The sequence below is a fragment of the Erythranthe guttata genome, chromosome 8 (assembly GCF_056151865.1).
Source record: "Erythranthe guttata isolate IM_541 chromosome 8, IM_541, whole genome shotgun sequence".
NCBI classification, from domain to species: Eukaryota; Viridiplantae; Streptophyta; class Magnoliopsida; order Lamiales; family Phrymaceae; genus Erythranthe; species Erythranthe guttata.
The window spans coordinates 23,632,139-23,643,595 of NC_142540.1; the positions used below are offsets into that span (position 1 = coordinate 23,632,139).

Here is an 11,457-nt window from a genome sequence, read left to right on the forward strand (position 1 = left end):
TATTATTTTATCTCTCTCTCTCTCTCTCTCTCTCAAGTTTCTTGTTGTAGTTGATCTTAGTTTGTGGAATAGCCAAAGTAAATTCGAAACGTTATTGCTTTCGCTTTCGTGTAATTATTACAGTCGATGGTTATCATATGACAGTTTCGTAATAGATTCTGTGTATTAGAAGATTGATTAAAGTAATAACGACTACGCTCGTTTTGAAGCAACGTTCGAAATAGTGCAGTAGTTTTTTTTAATAAATATTTTTAATACAAAAATAATTCATCTAACATTATGTTGGAAGTTGGCAAAAAATTCTTGAATATCAAATAGTGTGTCTCTTTGTCTCTGCATTCAAATACATTAGTTAAAGTGATGTTTGTATTTCCAACTTCATCATTGGTGTTCCCAACCTCATCTAGATTCATCGAATTTAATAATAATAATAATATTATTATGATTATTATGATATGTTTATGTTTATAAATTATATAAAGTGAGATATTAAAAAAAACTTTTTTTAAATAAAATAATAGAAAAGTAATATATAAACATTACGTTATAAATTGTATGCAAAAACTTCAAAATTGTAATTTTTAGGGTAAATTCCACTTTACCCCCTCGTACTCTGCCCGAGAATCACTTTACCCCCTCGTACTCTCAATTTCATCGATTTACCCCCTGTACTTGTACAATTTCCCAATATAGCCCTCTCCATCAACTTTTTTCGATTTTGACTCTGACGCCGTTTGGTCAAGAGTCAAAATATTGATGTAAATATTGACTTTTTTCGATTTTGACTCTCGAGTTTAGAAAAAAGAAAGTTTCACACATTCAAATATTTTTTTCTTTGCACTGGGTGAAATCAATCAATTTTTGGGTCTTGATTTTTGCTAAGTTTAGGGCTTCAATTTGAGGATATCTTGGAATGGGAAGTGGTGGGAGAAGAAGAAACGACAATATTGACGGAGAAGAAACGACGCGTTATACGCAGTGGCAATTTTGTAATTTACAGAGTTGACCAAACGGTGTCAGAGTCAAAATCGGCAAAAGTTGAAGGAGAGGGTTGTATTGGGAAATTGTACAAGTACAAGGGGGTAAATCGATAAAATTGAGAGTACGAGGGGGTAAAGTGACTCTCGGGCAGAGTACGAGGGGGTAAAGTGGAATTTACCCTAATTTTTATTCTAAATTAACCACGTTTTTTAAAAATTAGATACATTATTAACAAAAAAATGATTCAACAAATTGCACCAAATCATTATATTATATTTAGTTTGCAGTTGTATGTAAATTACTAATTGGCCCCCAAACCCCTAATATATCATCTTGGCTCCTCATTTCTCTCTCTCCAGCGCCGCACACTCCTTTCTCTCTCTGCAAATTTTCATTATTTTATTTTGATAAAAAAAACCCGGTTCATTCACCGGATAAACCGACCGGTCCGGTTCAGAGAACATCATTTTACATGGACCCAGAAAGTTTGTAGCCGTGAATTAGCAACAAAATATCAAACAAAATTCCGTCGTCGTTTTATGGTTGTTTAACCAGTACACTCAAAAACATTCTTATCAAGAAAAAAGAAAAAAAAAAAAAAAAAAAAAAAAATCAAACAACGGACCTCAATTTTTCTCGCATATTCTCATGATTCCCCGGACCCAAATTCCACCCACGTGATTTATCTGCTTCAGCAGTAGTGTATGTATAAATTGAAGGTACAAAATTTAATCATTCATCACCACCATTAACGTACGAACGCCTCACAAACCTCACTTATCTTCTGTGAACTGGTAAGCAGCTAAATTTTTTTCCGATTATTACTCGTCTCCAAATCTTGACTCTTCTTTTCTTTTTTTCTTTTTTTTTTTTGCGACCACATTTTATTTCGGTATTTATTAATGACAATGATTAATGATTTTGCTGCTTCTGTTTCTTCTTTTGAGATTTTTCTTTTGCGGGTTTTCACCTTCTTTGTGTGTTATGAATTTATATGATCATGTTTGTACAAGTGTCGCCGACACTGCTGTTCCAGTTCCATTGCTGTGTCGCGGCTCGAACGAACAAATTTTAATTAAAAAGTAAAAAAAAAATAGAATTAATGTCGAATAAGGTTTTTAATGTTAATATTACAGTAGAATTATGTACAAACTATAATTAAAACTCCATTTTTTAATTTAGAACAAAATTCATTAAACCTTGAGAAGTTTAAAAATTGTTATATTTTTATGATCTGTTTATTTCATAACTTATGATCAGTTAATAATTGGAATCTGTTCTTACTGCGTTTTCAGAATTCGAAAAATCGGATGTTGAAAGAGTCGAAAATTTTGGTATTTGAATGCTTGAGCTTAACCGAAAGGGTTTCTTTATGTTCTTGTTTATTATTATACAGAAATGGCAACAGTAACAGCGTCGCAGTTCGTGTCGCATATAAATGGCGGAGCATCTTTAGTAGATTCCACGATAAATCTGGCCCAAATTGCCCTCAAGAGCCAACCCGTAACTCACTATGGATTGCGATCATCACTAACCAACAGGGTCGATATGCTTCTTCTCCAAACCAAGAAGAACAATGTTAAACAACAATGGAGGACCACAGTGAAGAAAACCGAGAATGACGTGGCGTTGTCCGGAAATATTATTTGTGGGGCCGGGATGAACTTGGTATTCGTCGCAGCTGAGGTTGGTCCGTGGAGCAAAACTGGCGGCCTTGGTGATGTTCTTGGTGGTTTGCCTCCAGCTATGGCTGTAAGCATCTTTTTTATTTTTTTAATATTTTTTTAATTTATTTTTAAATGTTAAAATAATCGATTTTGATGTGTAGGCAAACGGGCACAGAGTGATGACGGTGTCGCCACGGTACGATCAGTATAAAGACGCATGGGACACTTCCGTAACTGTTGAGGTTTTAACTCTTTATCGATCGATCAAGTTGCATTTCTTTTTATTGCAAGATTCGATTGTAATTAGTATTAATTGCTACAGATTAAAGTCGGAGATAAACTAGAGACCGTCAGATTCTTCCACTGCTACAAGCGTGGAGTCGACCGTGTTTTCGTCGATCATCCAATATTTCTTGAGAAGGTGTGTTTTTTATAAATGCAATTCATTTATATCCCGGATCGATCTTACGTTTGTCGGTTTATTTTTTGTACGGCTAAAAGGTTCGCGGAAAAACAAAATCGATGATTTACGGCCCTAATGCCGGAACAGATTACCAGGATAACCAACTGCGCTTCAGCTTACTGTGTCAGGTCCGATTTAATTATGTTCGATCATCTAATTAAGCATATTTTAATATCATTCAACGGTCGTTAATTAGTTGCATGTTCGTTCTGTTGCGACTCGTAGGCTGCTTTGGAGGCTCCGAGGGTTTTGAATCTAACTAGCAGCAAATATTTCTCCGGACCATATGGTTCGTATCCTCGGCATTAGGTTTTACGATAATTAAGCCGTTATTTGCCGAAAAAAATAAATAAAGAAAATCGGAAAGAGTGCCTCATCCTCGATATTTTCTTCGTTTTAGGTGAGGATGTTGTCTTCGTTGCTAATGATTGGCACACTGCTCTGCTTCCATGCTACCTCAAGAGTATGTACCAATCCCGAGGAATCTACACCGATGCCAAAGTAACGAGATAATCAATTCATTATTTATATATGTGTGTGTGTGTGTGTGTGTGTGTGTGTGTGTGTGTGTGTGTGTGTGTTAAGGACTAATTTGGAATTGTTTAATTGCTAAAAAGGTTGCATTCTGCATACACAACATTGCCTATCAAGGAAGATTCTCGTTCGCGGATTTCAACCTTCTTAACCTACCCGATCAGTTCAGAAGTTCGTTCGATTTCATCGACGGGTATGAAAATAAAATACAAGCATATATAATAATAATATGCATGGCTACGAAAAAAATTGCCGGTTACTTATTTTCAGGTACGAGAAGCCGGTGAAGGGACGTAAAATAAACTGGATGAAAGCCGGGATATTGGAATCGACGAGCGTTGTGACGGTGAGCCCTCACTACGCGGAGGAACTCGTTTCCGGCGTCGACAAAGGAGTCGAGCTGGACAATATTCTACGCAAGACTTCCGTTAGTGGTATCGTAAACGGCATGGATATTCAAGAGTGGGACCCGGCTAGTGATAAACACATCGACACTAACTACGACATCACTACTGTAAGATTATTACACAGAACAATTTTATTTAATCTTATTTTTTGCCAAATTACCGTCACCCCCCCTGAGGTATGGCCAAATTACGAAAATACCTCTCTTGTTTGGGTAATTACAGCAACCCCCTCCTTTAAAATATTACGTAAAATTTATGTAATTCGTTTATTTGCCGAACCAAATCGTATATTCAGTTCGGTAAATTCAGTTCGGTAAACGGTATGAAATGTTGGCGTACCAAAATTTCGGTTCGGTTTAACCGATTTAACATCTCTGAATTTACCTTTGGAGGGGTTTTTCCGTAATGAATACATAGTTGAGGGGGTGGGCTGTAATTAGCCAAATAGGAGGGGGGTTTTCGTAATTTGACCATAATTCAGGGGGTTGGCGGTAATTTGCCCTTTATTTTTAGATTGCAGAATTAATCAATGATTTGATTTTCAGGTAACGGATGCGAAGCCATTGTTGAAGGAAGCACTTCAAGCACAAGTAGGTTTGCCGGTAGATCGGGAGATTCCCGTAATTGGATTTATTGGAAGACTCGAAGAACAAAAAGGCTCGGATATTCTCGTCGCTGCCATTTCTAAGTTTATCGGGATGGATGTTCAGATAATCATCCTCGTAAGTAGTAAATCACATTTTTTTTTAATATGTCAATAATAATTTAATACAGTCGAGATTAACAAAATTCTATTAATTTAGCGAAATATTAAATTTATCGAAATTATAATTTAGCACGTTGTCACCGATTCGGGACCTGGAGAAATTATTATTTAAGCTCGGTTATTAATTTATCGAGCAGGGAACTGGGAAGAAGAGTTTCGAGAAGCAGATTCAACAGCTCGAGTTGTTGTACCCTGATAAAGCTAGAGGGGTGGCCAAATTTAATGTGCCATTGGCTCACATGATAACTGCTGGTGCCGATTTTATGTTAGTTCCAAGTCGATTTGAACCTTGCGGTCTCATCCAATTACATGCCATGCGATACGGAACGGTACGTAACTTTTTTAATCTTTTTTTTTTTTTTTTTATTTTTTTTAATTTTTAAATTTTTTAATATATATATTTTTCGTATGGATCAGATACCGATCTGTGCTTCGACCGGTGGTCTAGTTGACACGGTGAAAGATGGATATACTGGGTTCCACATGGGAGATTTTAATGTCGAGGTTTGTTAAACAATTTTTTTTTTTTTTTTTTTTCTGGAGTGTCGATTTAATAAAACATCGAGTACAATTTGTTTCAAAGATACTAATTGTTTTTTGTTCTTAAATGTTGTGTCGAAGTGCGCCACTGTGGACCCCACGGACGTACTAAAAATAGCCACAACCGTTGAAAGAGCTCTCTCGGCGTACGGTACCCTTGCCTTCGAAGAAATGATTCAAAATTGCATGTCACAAGATCTCTCGTGGAAGGTACCTAGTTATCAAACAATTTTGATTTATTTGGAACAGACATGCTTTAATACAGTTGGGACCAGCCAAATTCTATTAATTCAGCGAAATGATGAATTTATCGATGTTCTACTGTATATATACATGCAAGCATGCATATTCAACTTAATTAATGGCATTATTTATCGCATTTATTGAATTATAGGGACCGGCAAAGAAATGGGAATCTCTGCTACTAAGCTTGGGGGTAGCAGGCAGCGAACCCGGTATTGAAGGTGACGAAATTGCTCCGCTTGCAAAGGAAAATGTTGCTACTCCTTGAAAACGAACTAGTTCGTATAATCGTTTTATTAGATTTTTAATTAAGGAACGAACAAGCTTATTATTACTACGCTCGTCGCAAATTGTCGCTTTGATTTTACTATTGTCTCGGTTAATCGACTTTTGCCTCGTGTGATCAAATATTAGATTCATCTGATCAATTTCATGAAGTACTTGGATAAATTTAAATGATTTAATAAGTCAATAGGTGTACATAAAATTGTGTTCTGAATGTGGATTTATATATTCTCTATTCATAGGCACAATTTTTAATCAATTGCCAACCAAATGAAGTATAATGTTTGAGATTAATATTGAAACACTATTGGGTGGTGTTTGTAAAATCTTATTTAAAAATAGAATATTATAGATTATGAGTTAAGTTGGGTTTAAGTGCTTATTTCTAAAAGTTGGGGGTGTTTGTAAATTTGCTGAAAAATTAACTTAAATAGAAAAAACAGGGTCATGGGTGCTTAACAAATTATAGCTTAAAATTGCTTATTTTAAGAGAAGTAAAAGTAAAAGTTCATATTGCAAACACTTAAAAATAGATTTTGAGAAAAAAAGTTCATAATCTATTTGTAAAAGTTTTTGCAAACACCAACTAAATCTGCAAAATTATCAAACTTATTTTTTGATGAAAAATGGCCAAGTAGTTATGATAATTATTTTAATCAAAAAACAAAGTTATGATAATGGGGATTTTGTGCACAAGGGCAACTCCAACGGGAGACCCCAAATTGAAGACCCCAAATACTCATTTGAGGCTTGGTAGTTGGTACAGTGTTTTGGGGCTTCGCAAAAAGGTTTTCACTCCAATGGCAAACATCAAATGGGGATTCCATTTTTTAATTTATTTTATTTAAATGAAAAATAACACTTAAGTAAATAATTAGCATATAAATAAAAAATAATATACAAAAATAAACACTTAAGTAAATAACTCTAATTAACCTAATATATATACCCTAATCCCCCACCACCAGCACTTTGAGCCGCCAACACCCCTCTCTCTTATTCTCATCTGTTATCCTCTGTTCTCTCTCTTATTTCCTTTTCTTTTCTCCTCTGTTATCTCTCTCTAATTCTCTCCTTCTCTCCTCTCTCTTATTCTCATCCCCTGTTTGTTTTTTTTTTTTTTTTTTTTTTTTCTTATCATTCTCCCCAATCTTCTTCTTACTTTTTTTAACCCCTTTTCTCTCATCTTTCTTTCACTATTTTTTTCGTGCTCCAATTCACAAGGAAATTCAGAAACTCAGAAACCCATAATGTTACTTTTTTTTTCGTTGTTTTTCTTTTAATTTTGAGTTTTGAAATTATGTAACTTTTTCAAACTGAAATGGTCTTCTTTATAGGAAGGTTTTTTTTTTGTTTTTTTTTTAATTAAAGTTGAATCTGCAGAATAAAAGAGTCGTTGGGTGGAAATGTATCCGTTGGGAGGAAATAGATCCGTTGGGAGCTTTCCTCCAATTTTTGATTACCCAATTTTCAGACCCCATTTTTTATGGTAGAGATGGGGAGGTCCTAAAATGGGGCATGTTTTGATGGCTCGGTTGGAACACAAAAATTCAGACTTTGGCCATCAAAATGACAGTTATTGCTTTTAGGGCCTCATTTAGGGCCTCGGTTGGAATTGCGCTAAGAGGGTGTTTGGCTAAGCTTATAAGATGTTAAAAGGAGCTTATAAGATGTTTTAGAGCTTATAAGCTCTTCCAAAGTGTTTGGTAATTTTTAAAAAAAAGATCTTAATCCTTTTTAAAATAAGCTGTTGAAGAGCAAATAAGATCTTTTTAAATAAGTACCTCTACCCCACCTTTTTATTTAAGATCTTATAATGAATAAAGATAGGAAATAAGCTTATTATCCAAACACTCTAAAAATTAATCATAAAAATAAGATGTAACAACTTATCAGCTCTTAAAACATCTTATCAGACGTAAGAGCTTATCAGCTGTTTAAAATAAGCTTAGCCAAACACCCTCTAAGTCTCCAACCAACCATCTTTATTGTTCTAGGTTTACGGGTTATATCTCTTTCACCAATAAGCCCATTCTTTTAATATTTATTATAAATGAAGGAAACATTCATGTATATGCCAATATTACCCCCAACTCTTTATAATAAATTCTTAATTGTAATCCCAATTTAATCAATTTTGTTCACAAAAATCCAATTTCGACCACAAAAATCCAATTTTGACTTTTTTTTTTCAAAAACTTTTTTTTTGCCGCCGGATTCCGGCGTTGACTTTTCGATTTTTTTTTTTTCCGGATTTTTTCGCCGGTCTCCGGCGTTGACTTTTTATTTTTATTTTTTTTCGCCGGTTTCCAGCGTTGATTTTTTTAATTTTTTTTTTTTACGTCTGCCGCTAAACGTTGACCGTAATTGTGCTGTCACTGACAGTAAATTAACGTAATTATACTATCAATGACAGTTAATTAACGTAATTGTACTGCCGTTGACAATACATTTATGTAATTGTTCTGCCCTTGACAGTAAATTAACGTAATATATTTATTTTTTATTTTTTGTTATTTTTTTTATTTTGTTTGATTTGTTGACAAGTCAACGTAATTATATTACTGTCGTTGACAGTAAAATAACTGTAAACACAATAATATTACTGTCAACAACATCATTATTATTATTTTTTTGGGCTTTTTGTTTTGTTTGAGTTATTCACGGAGTAACGTAATAATATTACTGTCTATTATTGTAATATTACTATAAACACAATAATATTACTGTGGTTGACGATAATATTACTGTTGTTATAGTAATATTTCTGTCAACCACATCAATATTATTATTTTGTTTGAATTTTTTTGTTTGTTTGAGTTATTCACGGAGTAACGTAATAATATTACTGTCTATTATTGTAATATTACTGTGGTTGACGGTAATATGATTGTTGTTATAATAATATTACTGTCACTCACAGTAATATTAATTCTTTTGGCTTTTTATTATGTTTACACTTGTTGAACGATCAACATAGTAATATTACTCTATTACACAATAATAATGAGTTTTGTTGTGTTAATATTACTGTGATTAATATAGGAATATTGCTGTGTTAAACTGTAGTTTAGTTAACTTTACTGTGTTTAATAGTAATATAGTTAATATTACTGTCAATCACAACAATATTGTTGTTTAAACGAAAAAAAATGTTACAAAAAGAGAAAAACAAAAAAAAAAAAAATCGAAAAAGTCAACGTCGGAAACCGGCGAAAAAATCCGGAAGAGAATATTTTTTTTTGAAAAGTCAACGCCGGAATCCGGCGGCAAAAAAAATTTTTGAATTTTTTTTTGGAAAAAAAAGGTTTTGGGTCAAAATTGAATAATTTGTGAAATTTGGGGTCGAATTGAGGTTAAATTAAATTAAGGATGAAATTGAAGCATATTAAAGTATGAGGGGCTATTTTAGTCTTTTACAAAAATCTAGACCATGTGTGGACTTATTTGTAAAAGAATTTTTTATCTGAATCTCTTTAAAAATAAATACCAATTGATGAGTTTATTTGTAATGACCCCTATGATAATTATTTAGTGCTCACTTAAGTAATACTCTTTTAAGGTATCTATTATGTAATATTTTTTGCATATTATAAATAGAGTTGTGTTATCTCTTCTAACAATCAAATTCAAACAATAGAATAGTATATTTATCATTTATGTGGTGAATATGATCTCCTATAAGAATTTCTTTTGTGTTTTTTTAGATTGTGAATTTAAATCGAATTGAATTCTTCAAATTTATTCGACAACTGAATATATTAATAATAAGAATATGATTTTCTCTTATTCATTATTTTTAATTTGTTTATGACTAAAAGGTTATGTAGCACGGGCACAGAAACCGCAATACGGTGAAACGGGAAAATGACTACGTGGAAACGTCATGTCCCAAAAATAGGGATACATGAACTTGGGAAAACATATAAATATTAAAAGTATATGGGTATATTTATAAATATGTTATATAAACATATGTATAAGTTTTTATTTATATATAAATTATTTGTATACAAACTTATTCAAAATAAATTTTACTATTAACTATGAATTCACAATTGATTACTAAATTATGTAAATAATTAGAGAAACAACAATAATTGAAAATTTGTTATTCAAACATATTCCTAACTTTTTAGAAATTGCAGAATGGCCCATAAGGTATCCAACATGTGTCTTTGAATTTCCGACACGATAGGTTACGTTTCCAAAAGGCGAAAACATTAAGAAGTTGAAGTTTCCGCATTACATAGCTAAAAAGTAAAAAAAAAACCATAAGAATCATGTGCAACATACGTGTAACATTGCTTTGTTCTTCTATATCTCTAGAGTCAATAATTTTATGTGAGGAACTACTGACCTCAATCACTTGCTGCCGTTACTCTTCAATATTCTGTTGAGGTCTATCTTTTAGAGGTACTAAAATCGGATTCTTCTTCTTCCTCTTCATCGAGAGAAATTATTGAATGAATAATTACTAAAAAAAAAAAGTAAATTCGTAAATTCGCATTTCGACATGCGTCGCAATTCGTTTATCCCTTTATTAAGTAAAATCAGAACAATTTATTTATTTATTTCATAACCCCTCAACAACGAAACGAAATCAAGACAAAACTTTCCGGAAATGTTTATACGGGATACACGAGTTTCCACATTGTTCGAGTTCTTCAAAACACAAATCATCGAAAACACAGCACCAACAGTGATCTATATGATAATTACATTCTTCAGTAGAATATGAACAATACTTCATTTGCTTTTCTCCATTAATTTTTGCTAGCATTTCTCTGCTATTATCAACACCTGTTGAATTTAAATAAAAAAAATATATATATTCAAAAATTATATAAATATTACATATGATGAAACACGTAAAATATATATATATATATATATATTCAAATTATTCTTGTGAAAACGAGCTAACAAAATAAAAAAAATAAATTAAATTTCATGAAAATAAGACTAAATGAAAAGTGAATTTAAAATAATAGTACAGTTAAATGTATATATTAAATCAATTTATGAATTGTGAATGAAGAAAGGCTTTATATTTCACATTGGTTGAGTTGTTGAGCGTGAGATTGATACTTCAACCGTTGGTAAATGAGATTAAAATAGTAACAAAAAAAAAAAAAAAGAGAAATAAGAAGATCGATTAATTTGACTATCAATCTTGACATTGCAATTTCATGTTGGATTTATGGTAATTCATTCTTTATTAATGCAAAATCATTTTAATAAATACATAGTGGATACGTGGATTCACTATGGTCTATATATGTATGAATCCAAATTTTGGTACATTTCAATCGAATCTAATCGAATTGAATTCAGGGGAACCGATCATGTGGATTAGACGTATTTATAAATCCTAATTAGGGGTGGAAATCGGAATGAAATTTTGGAATTTCGCCAATTCCGTTTCGATAATATCCGACTTTAGAACCGTGTTTTTCATTCTGATTTCCAAAGTTCCGATTTTCAATTCGAATTTAGTTCCGAATACTTCTATGATTTTTTGAGATATATAATATAATTTTATAATATATTTCATATGTTATATATTAT

The 11,457-nt window shown here is 32.4% G+C and overlaps 1 protein-coding gene across 2 annotated transcripts; it reads left to right on the forward strand.

Moving 5' to 3' along the window:
* The first annotated feature begins 1,466 nt into the window (after positions 1 to 1,466).
* Positions 1,467 to 6,035, forward strand: GBSS1 (UDP-Glycosyltransferase superfamily protein). 2 transcript variants are annotated; one of them, XM_088822457.1, is made up of 14 exons: positions 1,467 to 1,700; positions 2,378 to 2,733; positions 2,810 to 2,890; positions 2,971 to 3,069; positions 3,150 to 3,239; positions 3,337 to 3,400; positions 3,512 to 3,612; positions 3,729 to 3,838; positions 3,916 to 4,159; positions 4,598 to 4,774; positions 4,956 to 5,147; positions 5,236 to 5,322; positions 5,440 to 5,568; positions 5,753 to 6,035. In XM_088822457.1, the coding sequence occupies exons 2-14, from the start codon at positions 2,380 to 2,382 to the stop codon at positions 5,867 to 5,869; spliced, it is 1,845 nt and encodes a 614-aa protein (XP_088678583.1). In that variant the 5' UTR covers positions 1,467 to 1,700; positions 2,378 to 2,379; the 3' UTR covers positions 5,870 to 6,035. The 2 variants fall into 2 exon arrangements, with proteins under 2 accessions (XP_088678583.1, XP_088678582.1); XM_088822456.1 differs by having other exon boundaries at positions 1,479 to 1,775.
* The last annotated feature ends 5,422 nt before the right edge of the window (positions 6,036 to 11,457 follow it).